This window comes from Acanthopagrus latus, chromosome 15 (assembly GCF_904848185.1).
Source record: "Acanthopagrus latus isolate v.2019 chromosome 15, fAcaLat1.1, whole genome shotgun sequence".
Lineage (NCBI taxonomy): Eukaryota > Metazoa > Chordata > Actinopteri > Spariformes > Sparidae > Acanthopagrus > Acanthopagrus latus.
Window position 1 is genome coordinate 19361506 of NC_051053.1, and position 25990 is coordinate 19387495.

Genomic DNA, 25990 nt, shown 5'->3' on the forward strand with positions numbered 1-25990 from the left:
AGAAGATTTTCTTTTTCACAGCTGACATTTTTGACTTGTCGTGGTAGAAAAAGGTCAAAGTACTGCTCATAATAAAAAAAACAATGGATCTGTTTGATGTCTCGGTGAGCCACTCAGAGCAGCCGCCGTTAATCTGATTAGCTACACCTGTGCCTCTCCTGCTGTTTGAACCTCATGCTCAGTTGAACCCATTCAAACGGCCTCAATCGAGTTCGTAGGCGTGTTCTGCAAAGATATCTGTTGAGTTTTTTGTTTTTTTTACAAAGGGAACCAGAGAACTAAGATGTTGTGGAAATGCATTGCAAACATCCAGGAACACACTGAACAGATGTTGTTCTGGCTTCATTTGTTTGCCAAATATGAGGGCGGATAAAAAACCTGTCTGGCCCATAAACAAAATCAGTGGTCGACAGTGTGTTTGAAGCTAAAGTGTATATATTTGGGCCTTCATGATTTGTTTGTCTTTTATTTAATACTATATCAAATCTGTAGCCTGTATGTTGCTAACTACGGAGGTATCTAACCAGAGAGCTGACTAGAAACGTGTGTTCATCGAGATCTCCTGGGAAACTTGAGGAAACTCCTGGCACTCATGTTGATGTTCTTTCTTTGACACGTAGCACCCATCTAGACACAGCGGCAGACCAAGTACACCCTCCCATGGCTACGGCATTACCCGATGTTCAGTGGGCCCCCCACCCAGCAGGAAAGTGCACCCAGCCAACCTGACCCCAAAGTTGCCTAGATCCCAATAGGATTGAGCATCTACAAATCCGATCCATGGAGGCCACATGACTCAAATCAGCCACAGGATTAAAACCACCGGCATCAACCAACAACATCTTAACGTGGGCTGATTTGGGTGTCAGATCTGTCTCATTCCATGGATGTTCAATCAGACTGCGGTCCAGGGAATCTGAGGGCTGGACTCCTTTGTCATATTTCTCAAGACGTTTCTGTGGAGTGTCACGGTGCACTGTTCTGGGTTTTTTTTGGGGGGCGGGAACACAGTAATGCCGTAGCTATGAGGGGGATGTATTTGGTCTGCAGCGGTGTTAGCATGTGTCTAACAACTTCCTACATGTAAACACACAATTAAGAAAAGATCAGTGATATTCAAGTCAGCTGTCTGTGGTTTCATGTTCAGGCAGATCAAGTCCACAGCTAGACACAACACCTAACATGGTCGATATACCAATAACTTGCTCATCATATCGATAGCTCACTGGTTGTGGTGTTTCGACTTCTCTCCCTGATATTACAAACTCGTGCCAAACATCGTTCAAACCCACAGAACTTTATTTTAAATTCTCATGGACATCCCAAAGTTTCCACAGACACCAAACACCATGTCAGCATACATTTTTCAGGACTTGTGATGTTTTTTTGTTTTTTTTTCCGACATGAAAAATGACTGAGAAATCTGCACGAGAAGAGGACGAACAAGAAAAAAAAGAGTTAACACAACAGCTTGTGTGTTGAGGGGTTTCTGTGTGTGTGTGTGTGTGTGTGTGTGTGTGTGTGTGTATTGTGCGTACTTAGCCTAAAACATTCATTTAGTCTGAACCAGATGTCACAAAACCCTTAGAAAGACTCAGATTTTCAGGTTGAGAGAGAGAGAGAGAGAGAGAGAGAGAGGGATCGGGCAGAGCTGGCAGTGTGAGCATGTGAAGAGAAACATGTCGATCATAACGGCAGAGGAGATTAAAAATAACAGAACGAGGGGGCAGACAGGAACAATAATGTGTCAATGAATCAAGACGAACAGCATGAAAAATGACAAGTCCTACTCTCCGTCAGTGGGAGCAGCTCTGCTAATTTAAGACCACACAGATCTGCTGAGTTTCATAATTCAGGAAGTCAGACACAATCTGAAGACAAAACGAGCAGGAAGAATTCATACATCTGTTTTAAAAATGTCCTGAGATAAATGTTCATGTCACAGAGGAGAGGTGAATTAGATACTTTTATATATATCTATATAATTAACAAACATTACAATCAATCATTGGACTGAACTGACTGAGTTTCCGGTGGTGAAGTTCTTCATGTCATCGTGTTTCTGCTTGGATGTATTCTGGAATAAAAACCTCCAAGATGTGTGACCATGGTGCCTCAACTGCAAAACAGGTTGGGTTTCTAATATCTGACACAAACAACAACAACAAGTTCTGCAAATAAACCTTGTAGCATATTTTTAAAATCATTTGGTTAAACTTTTGTGACAAATTGGTGCGACATCTGTCACAATTTCTACACCTCTGTTTGTTTTTTCTCAGCTTTAGCAGGAGTTGTTCCATCTCCACTTCTGCCAGTCGAACACAGTTTGGGGCTCGTTAAAGGAGCATTCTGTCAGTTTTTCAGAGAAAAAGTTCTGTCATTATACTTTTTAGTCTTCTGTGGCTGCGGAGGAGCTTTCCAAAGTCTGGTCTCATGCCACATTCTTGTCATCGTGCAGTTATTCTAATTGCACGTCTCCAGCTTCTAAACAATGTTTTACACCAACATCCGAGTGGAAGCTCTAAGAATCCTGCCCGCCGCTTTGTGTCTAAAACCAAACAGGGTCACATCAGCCCAAGTAGGATTACACAGTTAAAGGTGCGGTGTGAAGAATTTAGGGGGTTTTAGGCACAAAAATAAATAAAGCTTTGTTACCTTCAAAGTCTTTTATATCAACAGAGAGGGCAGGCTGTCCTCCATGGAGTCTGCCATATTGCACCATTTTTTTTACATGTTCAGCTCAGAATGGACAAATCAAACGCTGGCTCTAACCTTTCCTGTTATAGCTGTCAAGGTACGGGAGGGTGAGACGATGGGTGTTCAGCTGGTTGCAACCTCACTGCTACACTAAATCCTCCACACTGGACCTCAAAGCACAGATCTACATTCTGTAATCATACAACCACCGTGACTTATCGGATCACTCACAATTGATGTTTGTCAGATTTAAGAAATACGTCTCAAAGTCAATAAAGTTGCATTTTCTTATAAAACTAATGAAATATAAGACTGTGAAATACGTAATTACAAAGACTACGCAGTCATCAAACCCTTTAACTTAAACATCACAGAGCTTCTCCTGTATCCCTACATAACTGCAGCAGATTCGTTATTAGTTTCATGTTTTTTAGTACCTTTTCAACATTTGTCCAGCTGTGACATCACACCAGCAGGTAGCTCTGATTGGCTTATTGTAACGGTGGCATCTCATTGGGCGTAACAGCGAGTACCAGCTTTTTTTTTCTCTTCTGTTTCTGACTGCAAAATGCAACAAAAGAGTCCTAGCTTTTCCCGGAAATGGCAGAAGGAGAAAGACAACAAACACAGCATTTATTGACCTATTTTTAAAGGTGCGATATGCAGTTTTGGAGAAAGATCTTCATTGGCTTTTTTCTTTTATGACTAAACAAACGAAGTAAACTAATTCTCTGTTTGCTTTCATGACTGAATAAAATTAATTTAAAAAATGACCGTAAAGGACAATTTTATGGTGTTTTACTTTGTTTATATGTGGCGGACCCTGCCACCTTTCTCGCTTTGAAAAGTGTTCTGGGGACCTTATTTTCTTCTGAGAACAGCTTATTTATTCAGTTATGAAAAAAATAAATATTTCTGAGTTTGCGTTGCTACCTCTTATGATGTTGTAAATATTAAAATTCCATGTTTGAATTTCTTCTGCAAAACTACTTAATGCACCTTTAATCATCTCTTTGTGTAGAAGTTGTTACCGATGCCTTCTTTTACACTTCAACAGGAATATTGTACTAAATTTGCAAAGTAATGAGCAGTTATAAAAAGATAAACAATAAGAGAAGGTGAGCTGAAAGATGGCTGCCTACTGATCTGACTTTTTTTCTGGTTCGTGGAGAACATGAGACTTCATGAGAAACAGACGTCTTTTGTCGGACGATGAAAAAACAAACACAAAAAGACACATTACAAATATTAAAGGATCCCTTTATCATGTCAGGATGTGCTGTAAACCTGGCAGAATAAAACATAAAGCAGATATAGTCCAAAGCATCTAAAGTGCAAAGGTTAAAACTCTTAAATCGATTTACACCAGACTGGCACAGCGCATTTAAAACACAGCATAGATTAACAAAATTACACTCAAACAAAGTTTGACCAAGTCCGTGGACACTTCCTGCAGGCAGTGATCCCGTGTCTGCGTCAGTGTGTGTTAGTGTGTCTTGAGTCCGTTTCCTCATGTTCGGTCTCAGACCTGATGGCAGCTGGTGTTGCTGATTGTGTTGTACCTCTGTAATAGATGGCTACAATATATGAGACAAATTAAAGAAAGGACTTGACTGCCGAACTGTTACCCTAAAGTTTAAAACTGTTAAAAATCCAGATGAGACGCTGGGAGGTCAGTCTGATGGAGTGTGATGCAGAGAGAGGTCCGGTTTGTAAAATGGGGCAGTCTGATGATACAGTGATAAAGCATTAACAACACAGACATGATGGTCATGTCTCTGTCGAGTCGAGTCGAGACAGGTAGGTAGGCTGTGTGTGAGGGGGGAGGGGCAGAAGGGTGCAGTTGATTGGCTGCTGTGTGTCCTCTTTGCTTCCTCCCTTCTTCTAGAACAGCTGGATCATGGACTCCCGAGACTTGCCCACTCCGATCCACTTGACTGAGGAAACAGAAGCAGAGGTAAGTTTAATCATTATATTAAAGCACACACAGAGTCGGGTTATGCAGATAATTGGAGAATACGTTTAAGAAGGAACAAGTTTTCTCTGCGTCTAAAAGCTGACAAGACAATGTTTGTTTATGGTTTCTTGTGTTTTGTTTTTCTGATCAACCTCCAATGTTTCCTCCAATGTTAAATAGCAGTCGTGGGGATTTTTGATATCTGTTGCACTTCCAACCTGCTTGGTCTTAGTTTTGGATGTAGATCTATAACTAATATTAATATTTAATCAAAGGGTTTAGTCTATGCTCTTGGCAGAATGCTTTGACAGGTTACAGGCATTATAAAACCAGGTTACACTTGTACATTAGGGCTGTCAAACCTTTGCTTGAACATGGGAAAAAATTCAATATTCAAACTAATAACATCTTTATATTCAAATATAATGTCTATTAGGGCAACAGACTGACTGAAGTAGTTTGCCTTACAGTCCAGCAGAGGGCGCTCTTAAACTTCACTATCAGCCTGACCTTATTGATTACCTATCAGGAAATCAAGTTAACAAATAGAAATAAACAAGCAAAGTTGTGCTTATCAGTTAATCATGACACTGAAGCATCTCAGTAGCAGTTTGTGTGTGTTTTGAATTCCACCCTGTAAATGGCAAAATATCCTAGAGCGTTATAATGTCCAATACTTGAGAGGGTGAGCTGTGAAGTTCAGGGGACAAATCACAATTAATGCTCCTCTTTTTGACTGTTTGTTCTCTGGTGAGCATCATGCTGCTTCTGCTGTGTTCTCCCTGTTTGGTCTAACTTTACTCAGATCTACTTGGTCTGTACATCCCCAAGTTTTGATTATGTGATGATACATTTTCTGATGAATAAAATCATGTTTTCTGTAATCTGTGTTCAATGACTGTGTGTGTGTGTGTGTGTGTGTGTGTGTGTGTGTGTGTGTGTGTGTGTGTGTGTGTGTGTGTGTGTGTGTGTGTCATACCAGGCACTCCCACATGCTCCTCAACGAAGCGGACATATTTCTGGGCGTTCTCGGGCAGCTCATCAAAGCTTCTTGCAGCCGAGGTGTCGCTGTTCCAGCCCGGCAGCGTCTCATACTGGACCTCCACACGATGCAACACCTCCTGATTGGCTGGCACAGAATCAATGACAGGATGGTTTGAGGTCGGACAGGAGGGGCGTAATATCACACCACTAGTGTTACAGGGGACTGAAATTAAACAGCTATGACAACAGATCGAAGACTCAGCTCCTCTGAGACTGATAGCACTGCTGTAACACTCTCCTATCTACGTGCATCTTGAGGGACACATGGAGAACAGGAAAGAAGAGGACAGGTTTTTTTTTTTTCAGAGCTCGATTCGTTCACACACTGGCTCACCTGGAAAGTGAGGTATAGTTTGGTTGTCGACTTTGTACGCTACACCCACTTTGATCTCTGCCAACACGTCAAGTATGTCCAGTTTGGTGAGAGCTAAACTGGAATGACAAAGGAGAACAGGAAGGTTATTAAAGAGTGCACTCTCAGACAGCAGAGCTTCTCAGTGGAACAGCTTATAACTAATCCTCATCTTTCTCCGAGAAGAAAGACTTTTTACGAATACAACAAAAAAAAATGTCACAAAATAAGGGAATAAGACAACACGAAGAACTATCGTTACATTTTGTGACAAATAAAAGCCTTTCGGTGCTAATTTAGATAAAGAAGCTGCTCCGATACACACACACACATAAAACTACAGAAATCAACACAAACATGAAGTTAACTCACGCAGTGAAGCCGTTAATCATGTGTGCATATTTAATGAGCACCAGATCCAGCCAACCACATCGTCTTTTCCTGCCTGTGGTCACGCCCACCTCCTTACCCCGAGTCTGAAGCAGCTGTCCGATGTCCTGAGGACAATGAGATGAGCGCAGACAGTTCATGAGTCTCAGGTCTTTGCTGCTCACTGACTTGTGAAGGTTTTTTTTGTACATGTTTATAATTCGACATGACAAATGTACCAGCCTCAGAAACCAAAAATATTCATAGTCATTAAAGATCACGCTCTGCGTTCAGGTTTCAGTTTTAGTTGTGAGCAGGTGTCACTGACAGCTTTATTGACCGTAACAAATTAAGTTTACTACAGCTCGCTATTGATGGCAGTGCAGCAGAACCTCTTTGGGGCTGAGCTGTTTAAAAACAAACCTTCCTATAATCACCTTCTGCTATAGATCGATGAATACATTACACCTAGCTCTGATGTTTTTATGTCCTGTGTGTCTAAGTTATTGTGTGTGTACTCTTACGTTGCTCTGCTCTGAGGGGAAAGCTCCAATGCCGACTCTGGTGGTGTACGCCTTGACGACCCCGTAAACCTCCCCAACGTTTTGAGGCGGCATGCCGAGACCTGTGCAGACCCCTCCAACCGTGCAGTTGGACGATGTCACAAACGGGTACGTCCCTGCAATCAAAGGAGGAGTAAACGCTAAAGATACTTATGATATGATATCAGGTCTGTGTGTTAAAACGCAGAGAAAGAGTCCATGTCAATGATGTAAATAGGGGCCGAGCTGTAAGTTTAGCTTGACACCAACTGATGTCTAGATAACTGAGCTGCCTGTGAGAAGGAATCTCATCCGTCTGACACTCAGCAACGTAAAGCAACTTCACTGGTTGGTCTTCTGTTTCACCCCTGAGCTGACAACCACTTACCTCAGCTTTACTGAAGATATTCAACAAATGCTGTGCTTCAAAAATTATCTTAGAACTACTGTGATGAAAGCAGATAAGGATTGAGTTTCCAGGCCTGGATCCTGGAGGCTGCCTACATGCAAATCATCCCAGACTGGTGTGTAATCAAAGAACAGGCTCGATGGCTTCAACAGTCAGAGTGTCCTGTTAGTGTCCTTTGGCTGACGTCGTACATGCTCCCAAATTCCAAATAAGTCTTGATAAGAGTTATGTGAACACACAGTATTAAGTCAAGGCTTGATTCTAGTGTGACACTTGCCACTAATCACGAAGAGATACAGTGAGTCAGAATGAGAGGTTTGGCTGCAGGACACTGTGCCCTCGTACCACCAGAGTTATTACAAGCGTGGTGTTTTGGTAATAATGAGTACTGAACCTTGACTGTGATCTAATCCTCTCACTGCCGTCACTGTCCTCAATGATACGTCTGCTCTATTGCAGTGACATACAATACAACAACATCCTGAAGATTAGTGTGTGTCATTATCTGACAGGCAAAAGACAACTGTCATGCCTTTGAACAACCTTTGAGAGTATTTCTGGATTTAATGATTACTCTGTAATTGTGATCAGACTGCCTTCGTGCTCATGCACAGTCAGGTGCCATTAAGTGGTTCAACTGTGAGCGTGCACGTCCACCGGATGCTGAAGCACGTCAGTAGCAGTTAGTAAACTCACCATCATCTCTACTCCGAGCTCCAAGCAGGCTTTTGTAAAGAGCATCAAAAAGCTTAAGCGTTTCAGGGCGACATCACGGGGTCACTGTAAATGCACTCAACAGCGTTCGGCAACGAGGAAGACATTTCTTCTCAGAGCAAAGGTTAGCACGAAGACAAAAAAAATACAAAACCAAAGGAGTTTGAAAACCAGGCATGCTTAAATGCCCTGCACATATAAGCTCTCACATCATACACAGCGATATACTGACCGAAGTCAATGTCCAGTAGTGCTGCGTTGGCTCCTTCCACCAAAATCTTCTTAGGAGGACCATGAAGAGCCTCGTACATGTAGTGCACCCCGTCTCTCACCATGGGCTTGATCCGCTCCACATAGTCCTAAAAAACAACAAAAACACATTGCTGCAAACAGGAGAAAATAATGTCTCAAGAAATATTTTTTTCTGCTTAGCTTGCACTACCTTTAATTTGTCCAGTTCTCCCTCTATGTCAATCACCAGAGTCGGGTACATGCCCTTGTACTGCTGGGCCAATACTTTATACCTGTAACAGCCAACATTGATCAGTTTTGATTAGTTTTCTTCTCTCAGTCCCAACCGGGCTGCTGCTATTTTACTTTATGGTTCAATTAGATTGGAAACAAAGGAAGTTCACAAACATATCCCCAGGAACTAGACTGTGGAACAAAATGGCCCAAACAAAGGCACCCGTTTGTGTCTCCACCACATCTGACGACCTGTGACGATTTCCCAAACTAGACCAGTAATGGAAAAAGCTATTTTTTGAATGCAGTAAGTGGTGTGACTAGGCAGAAATTACACCCCAATTCCCAAGCCATCAGAAAGGTTGAAAACTTGGACATTTTATGGGGGGGGGAGCAGGAACTATAATACAGGAACTCCATTAAAAGGGACATTCTTGTATTTCTAAAACTCGGTTTTTGTGTGTAAATGATTAATACTTATAGTATATAATAGTCGATCACCTCAGCCGGCAGCCGCGACAAGTCTGCAACGGCTGCCATGTAATCCTTGAGGAGACTTCGACTATCAGAGCTACGTCCACTAAAAGAATGGCTATTGATGATATTCTAAATTTCTGACAACATTACGCACATCACTCCTATGGAGACTGACCTTTTTGTTAAACAATAAAATCCTTCTTGTAGCCAAAAACACAAGTCGCGTTCATAGAGAAGTCTGTCTTTGAAAACTTGCAAGAGAAGGAGTTGTTGAAGGAAGACGACAGTGGAAACGTGAGGCTGGGTTGAAAGAGGAGTTTGGAGTTTACTCAGGGGAACTAACAGTAAGAACTTATTCAAAAGTCATGGCTAACAGACTTTGATGATCTAAGATGAGGCAACAGCTGTATCATCTCACCTAGGAGATTTCTCCTTGAACGAAAGGTGGCTACAAAAAGGATCTTACCCTTTACACAAATATGTCCATCTCTGTAGGAATCACTTCTGTAATGTTGCAAAAGTCAGAGTTTCCGCAAAGGATTACACTGCAGTGACTGCAACTGTGTCACAGCTGGGAAACAAAGAATTACATTTCTCACAACTTTAATTAATACCTAATCTTAAGTCATCACACATTGGTCTTTGGAGAGCCATCTTGCACACTTGGCAAATAACGTTAAATACAGATTTAATTAAAAAAAAAACAAAAAAAACAAAAAAAAACCCCAGGCAGAGATAATCCTGTGATGTTGGCACAGACCTTTCAGAGAACTGAGTGAAGTCAGCCAACAGGTCGCATATCCTGAGACCGCTACGTGCTGCCTTGGCTGAGTAGACCGGACCAATCCCCTTCTTTGTTGTCCCGAGGCTGGACGGGGCCAAGAGAGGAGGGAGGGGGTAAGAAAATAAAAGTAGCATTAGCATGTGATCTCAGTCTACAACATGTCATTTACAGTGTCAAAGATCTTTGTGTCATGCATCTCCGGACCCAGTAGGTGAAACATGCATTAAAGAAACTATTTGACTAGTCCAATGCTGATACTTCATTTTACATGAACAAAGACAAAAAAATATATATTCAGCGCTGTCATTGGGCCAGTTTCAGCATCTCCACAGACAGTGATTATCAGTTGAAACTCAGTAGACACTTCACTGACACAATATGCTCCCTTTAAAAACATGACAGAGTATGAGAGAACTCAAATAACATGTTATGCCAGTTTACAAATAACACACTCGACACATACCTCTTTAACTAAGTCTATTTAAAAAGGAAGGCTGTCCACAGCAAACTTGCTGTACATGCAAAATACAGAACGGAAATAGCCAAAGATCCTCTGGGGTTTCTCAGTTTTATCATCAGCCGCAGGCCATGTAAAACATGCAGTATCCGATCACAAAATGTGCTCAGGTTCTTTACATAAGTAAAAGTACACATTCAGTACTGTAAAAATACTCCATTAGACTCCCAATGGCTCCCAATCTAGGGATCAGTCCCCTCCAAAAGATCACAGATAAACCTCAGATGATTACGAGGGTGAGAAATAAAAATAAATCCTGCCACGTACATCTGTTGTGAATGTGAAATGCGAAGCTGATCTCAGGGCTGTCTTCTGTAATCAATCACGTCTTTTGAAGCAACAGTGAGCAGACAGACTGAAGTATGTCCTGATGTTAATACATTCGTAACCAAGGAAATACAACACCTGTTTAAGAAGAATGGGCGTTGTGAACGATCTGAGCACTGCATCAGTGAACATTTGTTTTAATTGTTCTTTCACTGTCACCAAACACTTCCATAAGGGTTAGGGGTTAGGGTTATCAGGGGTGTTGCATACTTTGGCACCGTTGCAGAAAAACAGGGCACAATGTCTCTCCTTTATCTTTCTAGTTTTGATTTTTTTTAAAAAAGTGTTTAGGCAAAAAAATCTGCATGTCAGGCATGACTGGAAAAGCTGGAAATCCACCAGCCTGTCATACAATCTGCGGAGGGCTTAGAATGACTTTGCCATTAAGGCCCTGTGGTGAACATATATTCTCTCTTACACACTCAGAAGCTGGCTGGGTGTTTGGGGCTTCGGTTGCTGAGCTGCTAAAGATCACCCAGCTTTGAACAGGCCTACACAGGGTCTGTCTTGAGCTTAATATTCTGGACTCTTCACAGTATCAGCTTAACATTCCTCACATGAGTAAGCATGGTTCACTGCCTAGGATAATAATAGACTGGGGCTAAATTGTTTTTTAAAAAAACCCTAAAAAATAAACCAGTTTATTCAGTCTCTTAGTGATGAAGCACTGCAACACTCTCTGTCTGTCTGCCCTCTGCCCTCTTTTGAGGACGCCTCCAGGCAGAGCAGTGTTGAGATTATAGGCAAAGGTGTGACTGTGGACAGACATGTCTGCACATACAAAAAGTGAAGATGAATGTGCAATTTGATAAAGAAGGAAATGTTGGTTTCTTTCTCGTAAGAGGTGAGAACTTAACTCAGATAAACACCTTTCAACTTGCCAAGCTTAAAATTGTGTAATTTGGTACTGCTGCAGTACTTTACTAACCTATTTTAAACCTGCATTAACTGGACAGCAAGAACAAGTTGTGGACAAAGGATTGACATATCATCACTTTTTAGGTTTATCTAACAAAGCTGTTACTTGTGACCTGGTGAAATATGAAGTATTTCTGAAAGCAGACATCGAAGGGCACATATCAGATTTTATGAACTTGGTAGGTGGCCTGAACTAGACTTACTAAATAAAAGGGGAATTTACATTTATCTTACTGCTTGTGTTAAATGATGACAATGTAGCCATGTGCAGTAATATAGAAAACTGAGTATTTTAAACTTTGAGATGCATCGAGATGCATTGAAAATGATTGACAATTGAATCGTAATCAAATCGAATGGTGAGGCCAGTGAAGACTCACACCTCTACAAGCCATGCAGGAAATCAGACACAGAATGGCATAGAGCATCATGTCAATTTTCAAAATAAAACATCCTGTGTAGACTTGGAATCTTCAGCACAGCAAAGTAAAAAACAACAACAATAAACACAGTTAAAACAGACAGAAAAGAAACCACATTTAACTTCATAGTCAAATCCAATAAAAATGTAGAAATAAACACAATCTGACTTAGTCAGCAACATCAGACAGGCAGGACGCTTCACTCTTTAACACTCATTGTTGGTCATGAAGCCACATGGAGGACAGAACAAACCATGTTGCACACACATCATAGACACTTGCCCAGAATCAGGGCTAGGGTTGGCTCGATGAGCAATGCCATCGTCCATCGCCAGTGGCTGACAGCCATCAACTTCTAATCCCTGGCCATCATAACATCGTGATTTAAAAGGCTCCCCACCAGAGAGCACAATAAAGTGGCGTGTCCCCTCAAAGTTGCCATATGGCAAGAGTTGTTGTTGTTTGTGATATGTGGGGGGAGGGAATGAGAAGTATTTTGCTGGTCAGTGCACCAGCACTACCTCGCCATGTCCCGTTTATTATTTTCTTATTAAACCAGCTGAGTTATGCGAACCAAAGACTCACAGTTAAAATTGTTTCAGCAGTGGTTTTTACCCCTGCAGGCCGTTGTTTCTCTTAGCCATTTCATTCAATTTTCATACAGTTTTCTTAGTTTAGCTTCCTTGGCTATTCAGTCAACACAGTTTTATGCATATGAGGCTGAATAAAGCTAAGTTACGGACATGTGGTGCAAAGCCACAATGCTTTTAAAGACTGCACAGGGCTGCAGGGTGAGACAGTTAGAGATTCATGTCAGAGCAGCAGTGGTCGCAAGCTAACAGGCAATTGCGGCCTAGAGACAAAACTGAGGGGACACGCTGCCTCAAACTGACAAACAATAATATCATCGTCCATCACAATGTTTCATTGTAGACATCGTGCCAACGTGGCAGACATCATTGTCAGAGCTGAGGAATGCGGGACGTTATGCAATTGTTTTTTTTATCCATTAGCTGCTTCAGTCTTTGTAGTTATGCTTAAAATCACAGAGTAGACTTCCTGATAAAAAAGGTGTAAGCACTTACCTGGATGTTTTACTGGGTGTTGGCAGTGTCTCAAAAAATCAAAGGTGGGTATGTGTGGGTGTGGGGGTGTGTGTGTGCTTGTGTGCACATGTGTGTGAGTAAGTGTGCAGCAGCCATTATTTGAAGCAACAGGTTTCTTACTTCTTGCCTGCTTGCTCTTGTCTCTGCTGTTCCTGAACGCCATCAACCGCTTGGTGGAAGTCAAACACTGCGGAGGAGGGAGAGAGGGGACACACACTCTCACACACCTCAGAGAAAGCAGGTGCACACATCCACACCTACACACACTTTTTTTTTCCATGCATACATTCACACATAAATAAAAACAGTCCAGGTTTGGACCTGGGAGGACTCACCGATATGTGCTCTGTCTGAGATGATCAACCTTTTCTCCCAGTCTTTCAGACCTACACACACAGTGAGTCTCTCAACAATGAAGCACAGTGTGCTTGACGGCCTTTATTAACCATGTGTATGTTTAAAACAACTCACCTTTTCCTTTGCGCTCGTTCTTCTCTGCCTCTTCAAACAGCCCTGGAAGGTGGATCACTACACCGTTGCCTGAGGGAAAAAAAAATGTTATTATGTTTAAGTTTACAATCCATGATAAATTGGAACCATGTAGATTTTTGGATGGTTCTGTGAAAAGATAAAAACACACAATATCATGATGACTGTAACCCCAACCGGTTGCTACGTCCCACAACTACAAACGAGCCAAATGACACTGAAATACACCGACTGACAAATATTTTGTGAGCATGGTTTTTGAATGAAATTTTGTGAAAGACTTACATGCCTACATATATGGGCTGCTCCTAAACAGTTGACTAAAAGGTTGATGAGGAGAGTTTTAGTTTAACAAAAAACTAAAACATTTGAGAGCAGCATCTTGCATGGATGAAAGCATCAGGGGGAAGGTTGCAACACTGACTTTTTCTGTTGCAACACAGAAGTCACTAATTGCTGCTAACCGTAACTGCTACCCAGAGGGACTTATGGTGTTTACACTGCTAGCACAGCAGTCTTGGACTGTGGGGTGAAAAGGCTTTTCAGGATAACGTTGACAGGGAGTGGCGCTGGAATCAGGACTAGAACCAGAGCCGGGCAACTAGGCAACAAAACCATACAAAACCATAATAAATACGGTGGGTAGAAGCCGGTTAATTTCTCTGTAACATTACACACAAGTATTTATTTTTGCAAAGTTGGAAAGTTTTTATTCCTGTGTTTTGAACAATGACACTCCTGTGATGTTATACATTTTTTCAGTTAAAATACAAAAACTTAATCTCCTTGCTGGTTGCTTGACACATACAGAAACATGAACCCTTTTAGCTGTTAGCATTGTTTTTAACAGCTTTGGATTAGGACAGCACTAAGAATTACAAGTCGATTAGCGATGGTAGCTCTACATATATACAAATTTAGGAACTTTTTGTGGACCTTTGGAGGTTTGCTGGATTTCTGAAACATTACTCTTTCTCTGTTTGGGCGAAGATTTCTGTCACAAGCTGATGATGGGCCTCTGGTCTTATATACTTTTATCTATAATCTACTCAAATAGATCTACTCAAATAGATATCATCCAAGTCAGACCAAGATTTTACTAGACCCATCTTGCACAGTATTAGGTTCAGAAACTCACATGATGGCGCTCAACAATAATCTCCTTCAGTCATTTAATTCTAAGTTATGTCTTGTCCATGTGTGACAATGTGAAAACAGCAGGGGTGTGTACTTGCAGCCTCACTGTGATGTTAAAGACCGTATATTTGTCAGAGTTTGTACTCAAAGTACTCAAACAGCTCACACTAATTATCTTTTTAATTAGATTACATTAACTGGAAGAGGCAAGGTATTTACTTTGACCAATTTAATTGCAATAGATGTGGGTATAAACCAACAAACACCATTTCAGTGACACTGTAAGCATAAGTGTGCGAGATGCAGATATAAACCTTTTGCAGCTCAAGAACTGAGAAGCGCTGAACACAGATCTGCTCCCACTGCTGGAGGCCACGAATGTACTTAAACACGCAGGGAGGAGAATGATGGTAAAATAAACACAAACATGCCTCTACTCTGGGACAGTGGAATTATTATAATGTTTGTACAAATGATCATTGTTGTTTTGTGGCTCAGTCTCAGAAAATATGTACTACTACGTAAGAAGTTTCTGCAAAAGAATCTGGATTTTCTTAAAAAAGAGTGAGCAGACAGTAAAAATGGTCTAGAGTTTTAAGTATGATAGCAGTAAAATCTTAGTTTAACTTTCTATTCATTATCTTTTTGTTTAATTTTATTTTACATCGAGAAAACACTGGTCAGATTTGGGGAAAGTTATCAATAGCTTTGAGTACAAGACGAGAGTCTGCACCAACGCATCCAATTGTTGGGGTAGAGTGGTAGACCAGCTGACAGACCAACGCTGCCATCTATAAAACCAAGCTGCTAGCATGGCTACAAATACCCAAATAGACAAAAACGGCATCACCATGAAAGCAATGCCAAGGCTTTATATTCCCAGTTGGGTCTCTTATCACTGTGAAATAATCCTTCTGAAGCTTTTAATGGACAGCAATGAGAAGAGAATGCCAACTATGAGTGACAGTCCAGCCTGCTGCCTTTTGAAAGATGATCACAACACGTTCCACAAGGGCAACAAAACCAAAATTCTGATCTCAGAGATCTCAGAGAGGGAGATCCAGACCATGTCTACAGGGGAACATAAAAATAATCACCTCCATTTTTATTGCTTTTGCTTCCTGTTAAGTTTAATGTGCAGAGCATGAATTAACTGAGAGACTAGGTGCCTTCACATTAGTAGACAGTTATGGTACCATTGGGGACTCTGGAATAAAAGACCCCACTAAATTGAATGTATTGATATGAAAATGCTTTCATAGAGTATACTGGTGGGGTTATTGGCTGCCTTATGAAACACAAGAAAATGGTTGATGTAGCTCCTTTAATAAAAAAAAAAAAGGACAGCTTTAATTTTTGCCATATTTAACGATTTATCTTATATTAAATATTCAAAATATACCTATAAAAACCTAGGAGATGAACATAAATATGGGTGGCACAAGTGCAAAATGTACTGCAACACCATCACCCAAGTAAATGTCACACTTGACATATCATGCTGCAAATATTTCTGAGTGTTTGAGCCTGCAGAAAAGCCTTTATGTGTCATACATCAAAAAGGAAATGTGATCACATATTGACAGATCATACAGCCAGTACATGTTAAAGTGCAGATCTGTGGAGGGTTGAAAGCCAGAAAGAAAGAGCAAGACGCCATTAGCTAATGAAGTTAATGCAGATGAGTGGATGTGATGCGGCCTGCAGTCTGGCTCCGAGTCAAGCTGATCACACTCACTGGAGCAGTCGTCAAAATGGAGGACGTTAAGCCGGCGATGACGAGCGCCGGCTTAAAGGAGTCTCGATCAATTCATCAAGAAAATAGCAAAGGGAAGATGGCCTTGGAAAGAGAGCCTGTGTGCAACTGTGTGTGAGCGAAGTGTGTGTGCGTCTGCGTGTATTACGCACCGATAAAGGCGGTGACCTTGGGGTTGATGATGCCGCTGGGGAGGAGGTGAAAGTCGTACTCCACCGAGTCGACCACCACTGTGTGTCCTGCGTTGTTGCCGCCCTGCAGAGAGGAGACAGAGACCGATGAGGAGAGGCAAGACGGAAGCACAGACAGGCATGAGACTAATGGACTGTGCAACTTCTTTGGCTGAGCTGGAAGGCAGGACGAATAGTTTGGCAAGTAGCAACAAGCATCATACATAAACCAGTGGCCGCTGAGACTCCTGCACTCAGATCTTAAGCAAAGGTCTCACTCCGGTTTAAACCAAAGGCAAGGTAAAATGGATTACTGGTACTATGAATTAAACATTATGTAATGATGTTCTACAAGCAAAACTGCGTCATGTAAAATCATGTTGCTCCCAAATCAAAAAAAGATCTAGCTGGAGGTATGATTTTGGTTTACAACCCTCTAACAAGCTCGCCTGTCTGTTTTGACATGGAAAAAGTGCACTGATAAAACAACGGCCAAAAACGAACCATGGTAGAATCACGTTTTTTTCTGTGAGGCTTGCTTGTACACGTTTTGCAAGTTGGATTCCCTAAACTGTCTGAACTGAACAAAGGTGTTATAAACTGTCTGATTCATCCACTCCGCCTCACATTTGGTGCAGGTTTTTTTTTTCCTATATTAGCATAATTCATGCGCATAAAAAAAAAAAAATGCATACTGGCATTGACAAGCCTGGCAGTTCAGCTCTGTTCATTCACAAAAAATGTTACCAAAGAGTAAAAGGAAGAATTTCAGACCTTGGTTGGCAAAAATATCAGCAAATATATGAATGTAGTGTTGTGAGAGGACCTGAAACTATTAGCAAGTATTAATAGCACAGCTGTGAACCACACGTCAACAGAACAGAGCTGTGACGAAGTTAAATGCTAAAACCCATCAAGGATATGCATGCACTGTTGGTGCAAAACAGGACTGCATACACTGGAAAGCCATGATTGTGGAAAGAATATTCAATTTGCAATAAGTCTGCTTTAGTTAGACATCTTAGACATTAAAACTCCAAAAACAGGGTCCAGTGAGTCCCAGCAGAGGAATATCACATGACTGGTTTGAGAGGTCTCGACCCCCCGAGTGTTTCATTCACGTGTAAAATGAAATTCTACGTATGAGAGGATTGTTGGAATTCTCTATTTATCCCTCCTATGTGGCTAAATTCTTTTGACTGGGATTTTTAATTACAGAAGTTAATTTGATTCCAACTAAAGTCTGATTAAAACATAAATGAAACTGGAATGGCACTCAGTAGAGTGCATACCTCCGCCAAGGCCCAACAGTCTAACAGAGCAATTTAGTCCAATTTAATAGAGCCTAAACACAGATGTCTGAATCCCCACAATCGCAGCTGCTCATTGGTGGTAGAACCAGATTTTTATTAGAATCTGCATCAAATTGTACACACTCAAAAAAAAACATCCTTGATCAGTCCCTTTTTCTGTATCAGCACTAAAAGTTAATTAAATCCATTCTGAACCAAAAACGCATCCTCCATCTAAGTTTTTTGTGAAAATCTGTTCTGTAGTCTCTGTGTAATCCTGCTGACAGAAGAGAATGAAGAGACACAGATGAAAACATATCCTCCTTGGCGAATGTAATGACATACTGAAAACATGCTAATGTGACCAGACTAACACGTTTTAACTGTTATAGCTTTACTATTTAAGGAAATACCATCTTGTTTGGATTCTCTTGCGATAATAACTTGTTTAGTTTGACTGCAGGAGGAAATGAGGAAGACAGACAGAGAGACTGCTGAATGAGCTAGCAAGAGAGAGAGAGCAGTTCTCTGTGCTCCTGATACATAAGCCTGTCTGACCAGTCTTTCTACAGACAATCAAGTCAGACAGGATGTTTCCGCTCTACCTCCTGTTCTACATTGTTTTCTAGTTTTTTCCAGTCTCAACAAAAGACACACTTACTGCTATGAAATTAGACAGGGACAACAACCGTACCATGACCATTTTTTTGGTTTACATTATGTATTTAAATGTCAACAATTATAAAATAATATGAACGTTAATATATGTTCCTCCAGTCTTTTAAGGTGATTTAGGAACCACCGCAATCCCGTTACCAGCTACAACTGTGTGCTTAAATATAACGACTGGCTGACATTAACTTAATGGCTCACCTAACACTTGGCAGAACCCTACATGATATGACCCGTCAAGATCACTTTTGAAATGATTGAAGACATTTAATGACAGAACAATAAATCTGAAACGTTTTCTGCCATTCAGAATCACCCACACGATACAATCATGATTCAGTGGCTAATGTTCACTTACAATAAGACTCCGCGCAGCAGCAGACATACACACAAGCATACGTTTGGAGAAATAAAAATGCTAACACTTCTCTTCTGTCTGTGTCTTAGCCAGTCAATGGACTGTTGATTTGGAAGGACTCTGATTGGTGGATGTTTTTAAAGCAAGGACTAACACTGCGTGTTAATCTAGACACCTCATACAGGCCTGCAAATGATTTAGCACAGCTGACAATGGAGATAAAGACACTAAAGTGGAGCCCAGAAGGGGAACAGCGAGTCCTAGGACGAGGACGTCACAGTCTGACCCGTGTTACGTTTCAGTCTGAGGGGTTGTACTGTACAGCTCACTGACGCACAGATGAGGGGAGAAAATACAGGATGATAACAGCAGTGAAAAGAATGCAGAGCACAAAAAACTGAGGTGAGAAAAGGAGGAGCAAATGAATGCATTTGAAGTATTTTTATTTTTTGCTGCAAGGGTGATAAGGCAGCTGCAGATCTGCTCGTGCCTCTGCAGCTTGCGTCACTGCTCAGTACCTGAGGTGCCAATTCAACTTAGTTCGTCCTGTGACCAGGATGTGTTCCCAGCGCTGTAGCCTGTGGGTATAAATCAAGCCCAGCATGTGCTTTGACCACGCGGGGTTATTCCTGGCCACAGCAGTACCCTGAAGGTGGTGAGGGGGAACAGATGGAAAATGAGGCAGATGCCTCTGCTTTTTAAATACATTTACGATCCGTCCCACCCCCGTCCGAACTTAAGAAGTTCTTACATAAAGGAGCAGAACTGAAGAAAAATGTTTTTAATGTTACACCAAACTATGTGCAGACTGCAACATATTGAACATTTGTGCGAACCAAAATGATAAAATTAGACTTTGTATTTAGTACGAGGGTTGCAACAGATGATAACCATTTCATAAATGATTAATCTGCCAGTTACCCACTCTATTAATCTATAAAGTGTAGGAAATCAGTGGAAAGTGTTAGTTACAATTTCCCACAGACCAAGGTCATGTCTCCAAATGTCAGCTCTGAAAGATTCTGTTTACAACCACGTAACTAAGCAGCTTGAACCAGAAAATGTTAGTATGATCAATATCAAGCATCAAAGACGTGTTGTGTTTAACATTGTGTCTCTGAGCAGCAGGGTGCCATGGTGAGTGCAGAAAACACCTCCTGAATAGATCTGTGGTCTTAGGTTCAAGCCCTGGTGCCACACCTTCCCCTTTTCAGTATTGTTGGGCATGAAGCTCAAGGCACAAGTTATTTTCCAGTGAAGGCGTGCTGTTATTTCTGTTTGGTTGGCTTTACTTTTGTACATGACATAACATGTTTGACACACACACACAATAGTCTGGTAGCCAAACCAACATCTTTAAAGTGAACACATCGAGTGCAACAAGCAGCAAACAGTGTCTCCTAACCGAGTAATAATAACAGTAATTACCAAGTAACGCCACAGTGTAAACATGATTGGGCTCTTCAGAGCGTTACTACTCTTAACAGGAAATATCATCTATCTAAATTGATAAGCTTGTTTCAGATGTGTATGATTAACCAAAAGTGAATAATTAGCCAAAATTGCAGTTGCAAATATTGGTGTTTTTTGAGGCATCCTCTTGATAATCAAAACTTAGAAGTCAGAGCTTTTAGGGCATTACATTCAGCAATGTTCATCAGTAAACCTCATTACCTTTTACCGACATAATTCAGAGTTAACAAAGTTCAACAACTTTCATTCTCATCATTCTCCAGCTTGATTAACTTTCTTGATTAATCAATTGATGATGTCAACTGCTCAACGAGGGTGTGCGCCTCTGTGGTTAAATTCAGGTCAACCCTCACTGAACTCAGAACTCGCCAGAGACTCTGGTTCTCTCTCTGCCTCCCACTCTACTCTCTGTAATGTCATTCATAAACACACAACAATGGAGGTGACCTACACGGAAAGTTGCTGCAGTCAGGTTGATCAACAGGACTGAAGATTCGACCAATGTTTACTACAAAAAGTTTTCAAGTAATCTCTGAGCTCTCATCCCACGGGTAAACAGCTTCAGCTACTGTGTGTTTAAATGCCTTTTAAACTTTCCCAGAGCCGACATCATTTCTAAGCCGCTTGTTTTGCCAAACGAGCACTGACACACACAATTACTGCTTTGTAATATCATTAAATCAGTTGGCCCACATTCATACCTCTCATGTGTGGCTAGAAATTATTAACTGGAAAAAACACACTGACTTCAACTGTGAAATCAGACTGGTGCTCGCTCTAAATCATCTCCCTCATTATTAATTATTAGCTATGACTTTTATTGCAGCCACAGCTTGTGCTAACTCTGTTGGTATTATTTAACCACTACTGCCCAATACAACTTTGAATCCATATTGGAGCCTTTAAGGAGGCTAATGAGCAAATATCTCCACTGTTTACTTGGTGAAACATGATAAGAATATATGATATTACATAATAATACCATCAGTCTCCTGAGATGTCTCTTCAGCTACACACCCTTCCTTCCCTTCTTGTGACCAACTATGACTTCTACTATCTTAAAGGTCTGTAAGGGACACCGAGCAGGACTGCTGGTGAGGCTCATTTTAAAAAAAGATCAACGCAACTCACCCCCACACACACACACACTAACAAGGCCCGAAAAGACAGACAGACACACACACACACACACACACACCCCTAATGTATGGAGGGGACGCTGTGCAGGACCACGGCCAGAACTTGGTCTATTTTTACATGTCTGCTTGCAGGACAGCAGGACCAAGGAAGCTCAGAAGCTCGGGAGTAGAATCCTTGTTATGTCAACTTGTTATCAACACGGATAAATAACAGTTCTCTGAACCCCACAGAGTTAACACGTGCAGTCAAAAGATTAGCAACATTGTCTCCATTATTAAGGAGGCTATTTCATTAGCAATTTTATCAGTTATGAAATGTGAACAGGAAGCCAAAGTGACGCCTGTAAATTGCTTGTTTTGTCTGACTCAACACTCCAAAACCAAAAGAGTCTTTAACTCTATAGCAAGTGTCTACTAAACTATGTGGAGGTTTGAGGTCTTTTAAGCTAAATTAGGAAGTCCAAATTGTTGAGCGAGCACACAGCCAAACTGAGATGCTGTCATGTGTTTTGTTGCCCAGACAATCCCTACCGACAAAACATGAGGTTATTATTAATTCAAGTCCAAACAAGTTGACTCAACACTGTATACAGCCACAAACAGTGCTCCAGAGAACGGTAGACCAAATATGACCAGTCCACTAGCAGCTGGCCGGACTTCAACTTTCTTGGAGTGGATGTGGTTTAAGTACGTGGGTCTTGGCCATCATAGCTCCGTCCTCCCTCTGCTGATTTAACACACTTCTCTCTCACCTATTCCTGTTCCAAGGAGACCAGACATGGGAAACCTGGAAATACACAGTGGACAGAAAGTACAGACATCCCCGACAGTGTCACAAGTCCCTTCGAGGCTTTTTCAGGGTCTCCAATCCAACCCGCTTTGCATGAGTAAACCAGGCTGCAGGCAAATTCAGCTCACAGTGTCAGGAGTTGCACCATTGAACCAACATGCTAAAAGTGATCCTGAAGGTAAATATATATTCTCCATTAGCTGGTAAACCAGTCTCTTTAGACACACTGCTTGTGCCATATGTCCACATCACCTAGAGAAGATCATTCATGATCTATTTAACACAAAGCACACACTTGACACACCCCTCAAATCCTGACTTTACGTTGGCTTAGTCGAGGAAGCTACATCTCACATCGTTATCGCCACATGTTATGCATGCATGTACGCTGGCGCCTCGCTTTGCGCCATGTATGCCTCCTCCCGACCTGTCTGAAATGATAAGGCAGTGTATGTATGGGCCCCTCAAAACTAGACAGTGTGTGTGGTGCATGTATAGATAAGTTTAAGTGCAGCCTGCAAGATGAGGACATTAGTTTGTTTAAACGGAAAGAAAAGATTCATATACACGGACAGATACTTGGCTCAACTGACAGTAAGGCTGCGACTCTAGTTTTCAAGGGACAGCGCCGAATTAGAGAAATTAGAGCCCAATCAATGTATATGTCGGTCCATACTGGCTTATAACAGATATATAGATATATATATCAGTATCATAATATATGTTCTCAGATATGTGCCGACATAAACCCTTTTTTGTTTTTTTACACAGCATAATACAGAGAAAGATGCTTGGGGCCATATGTAATGATTATATTCTTGGTAAAGTCAATGCATTTTCTGTCAATTTAAGAATATCAACCAATATATCGATATCGGAATTTTTTTTCTCCCCAAAAATCTCAGTCCAACCAACAGTCCAAAACCAGGAGACACTTAAATTACTATCACATATCAGCAGCTGGAACCAGCACAAGTTTGATCATTTTAGCTTGAAAAATGACTAAAATAATTGACAGAAACACTTGACCAGTTGTTGCCAGTACATTACACCAAATGTCAGGGTTCCTACACCTTTTATAAAGCCGAATTCAAGATACTTAATAACTTTTTTACGTAAGTAGTGTAGTAACATTTAATGGGGCTATAGTAAAATAACATTGCACTTGATATATAATGAGCTGTGACACAGAATTACTCCCGCTTGGTGCTGGAAGTCATCCTGCAACCGACGTTAACTGTGGAGCTAGCAGCGCTGGCAGAGAGAGCAGCCGTCCTGAGAGATGCGCCTCTTCACTTCAGTTAGCCAAACGCACCTCCGGCTACATGTCATGTGCACACGACAGGAGTCAATTCATCACAGCGTAAAAGGTGTCGGACGAGCTAAGAGGCTAGCAGGAATTCAAGGTGACATTAGCAAAACACTGAGAACAACACACTGACAAGAGATGTCGGTTAGCTAGCAGCCTGTCACTCACTCGCTGGCGCTGACACCTTAACTGGACTCGTTCTGGCTCGCGAGCCGCCGTTAGCTACCTGCGGGTAACTAGCTTAACCGGGAGCGGACAAGTGAACGCAGCATGGGGGGCTAACCAACCTGACATCTGCACACCATATCCGCGTCTTGTGCCAGGAGATCCACAACTTTTCCCTTCCCCTCGTCGCCCCATTGAGCCCCCAGGACCACGGTCACTCTGTTGCCGACGGGCGGTCTGGGTCTGCTGCTCCCGTTAGGGGCCGCGGCGGGTTCCTGACTCCCACTTTCCGACATTTCTGCTGTCTATGTCGCTGCTGGCTGACTGCACTCCTGCGTCCTGTCGTACCGTTCTGCCGCCGCCGCCGCCGCTGCTGCACCAAAGATGATGCTGAGGACCGGAAGAGTCCAGACGCCAGGATGGTTCCCGCCTCGCACATGCGCACAAGCGATTGAAATTACAATATGTGAGGAGAAAAAACTTGATTAAACTACACAGCTGAAGATTTACACCTCAAGTAAATGAACCTCACACAGTTTTAAAGAGGATGAAATCCATAACTTTCCTCCACCGGTTTGATATTGTAATTTATGGACCCAGTCGTGAACGGTTGCTTGAATCCGTTAGCGGGGAATCATCTTGATTGCTTCTATAATCTCAGATGACACTCCCACGTTTTTGGAGGTGTGTTCAAGTTAAAGGACAGGTGACAGCAGCCCGACAGCAGCCTGACATACACCAGTGTAGACGTACAAAGACATCAGCAGCAAAAAAAAAAGAAAAGATACTTAAATAAAGGGCAAAGGGCGTGCCTAAAAGTCATACGTAGAAATAAACTATTTACACTACTGAAAGTATTTGCAATCAATTGAACTTCAAGTATCAAAAGTACAAGTATAACTAAATAATACCCATTTAAATAATAACACATTATTGAATTATATTTATTGATGCATTAATGTGTAAATCACTTTAATGTTACAGCTGGTTATTACACTCTAATAACATATTAGAATTTACTTTTGGATTATATTTATAGAGGTATTAAATACGTTTAGTGAGGTAATAGTACAATATGCAGCTCTGAATTATTGAAACACTCAGATAAAGTATAGCCTATTTAAACTTACTACAGTTGTTAAAAAAGTTGTTTTTTTCTGGGTTCTGAGCAAGAATGGCTTACTCTGACTTAAAGATTGTTTTCTGAGTCAGAACTGAACAACATTTCTCTGTTTTCTCTCAATGAGCAGCGAGTATTAAACTCTCATTGAAGCTCTAAACTGTATTGGATGATTTGTATCTGGAATTATTTGGTTCCCTCTACTGGTGATCAAGAATGCATGCAACTGTCCGATAGTTTACAGTATGGAGCATTATGTCCATGGGTTAGAGCCCCTAAATTTGATTGGTTACACTGATAACAATGGCCCCACAATAGACTTTTTATTGCCTGTTTGTACCTGCTGCAGATGGATGTACACGGTGCCAGGTACAGCTCACATCGTGACTGTCCTCTCATCTCCTCTGAGCTGAGCGTGGGACAGATGGTCAAGTAGGCAAACAAGATGGAGCACTGGGAGCACTGGACACAGGCCACGACTCCAGCTTCTCCACTAAAAAAGGGTTTGTTTGTTTGTTTGTTTTTTTATTAACAAAATTATGTCACTCGAAATTGTCGTACAAATGTGGTTCAATATAAATCCACATCAGCTACAAGACATGCCCCGCTTCAATGGTAAGGTCATACATTTTTTCCCAGCAGCACTGACAGCAGAAAGAAGCACTGATGCCGTTGATTTAGAAACTAGAAAAAACTGTCTGAAGACTATCTGATTGCACTGGGATGTTACACAGTGTAAATATAGATATGATATAAAAACATAGTTCTATGAATGTTAAACTGGCTAAAGTAATGAACAAAAATATTCTTAAAAACGATTTAAGGTAGGATTTTTGAGTAATAACTATAAATCATGGTCTTTTAGTAAAGTGTCCTCACCAGAATGTGTTTTAAGGTTCCTCCTGTGCGGTCTGCTGTCGTCCTGCAGGGGGCAGCAGAGGTCTGACGCGTCATCACTCTCTTCCTCTGTGGTGGTTTGTTGTCACTTCCGTAGCTTCTAAGCTAGCACCACTCAAAAAC

At 41.4% G+C, this 25990-nt stretch overlaps 1 protein-coding gene across 3 annotated transcripts; it reads right to left on the minus strand.

Moving 5' to 3' along the window:
• Window positions 1-3939: 3939 nt before the first annotated feature.
• LOC119033482 (adenylosuccinate synthetase isozyme 2) lies at window positions 3940-25988 on the minus strand. 3 transcript variants are annotated; one of them, XM_037123635.1, is made up of 13 exons: window positions 23973-24250; window positions 16635-16737; window positions 13572-13640; window positions 13436-13486; window positions 13221-13287; window positions 9787-9894; window positions 8527-8608; window positions 8317-8443; window positions 6944-7098; window positions 6423-6547; window positions 6033-6130; window positions 5634-5783; window positions 3940-4634 (listed from the first exon to the last, which is right to left on the minus strand). In XM_037123635.1, exons 1-13 carry the CDS (start codon window positions 24144-24146, stop codon window positions 4582-4584), a joined length of 1362 nt encoding a protein of 453 aa, XP_036979530.1. In that variant the 5' UTR covers window positions 24147-24250; the 3' UTR covers window positions 3940-4581. The 3 variants fall into 3 exon arrangements, with proteins under 3 accessions (XP_036979530.1, XP_036979531.1, XP_036979532.1); XM_037123637.1 differs by lacking the exon at window positions 23973-24250 and adding an exon at window positions 25850-25988 and having other exon boundaries at window positions 3941-4634; XM_037123636.1 differs by lacking the exon at window positions 13436-13486 and having other exon boundaries at window positions 23973-24252.
• Between the last annotated feature and the right edge of the window lie 2 nt (window positions 25989-25990).

Coding starts and splice junctions, on each gene's coding strand:
- LOC119033482 (XM_037123635.1), bottom strand. CDS start 24,146: ATGTCGGAAAGTGGGAGTCAGGAACCCGCCGCGGCCCCTAACGGGAGC. Junction 8,609..9,786: donor TTCACTCAGTTCTCTGAAAG/GTCTGTGCCAAC, acceptor TGGCTGTTACAG/GTATAAAGTATTGGCCCAGC. Junction 5,784..6,032: donor AACTATACCTCACTTTCCAG/GTGAGCCAGTGT, acceptor ATTCTGTGCCAG/CCAATCAGGAGGTGTTGCAT.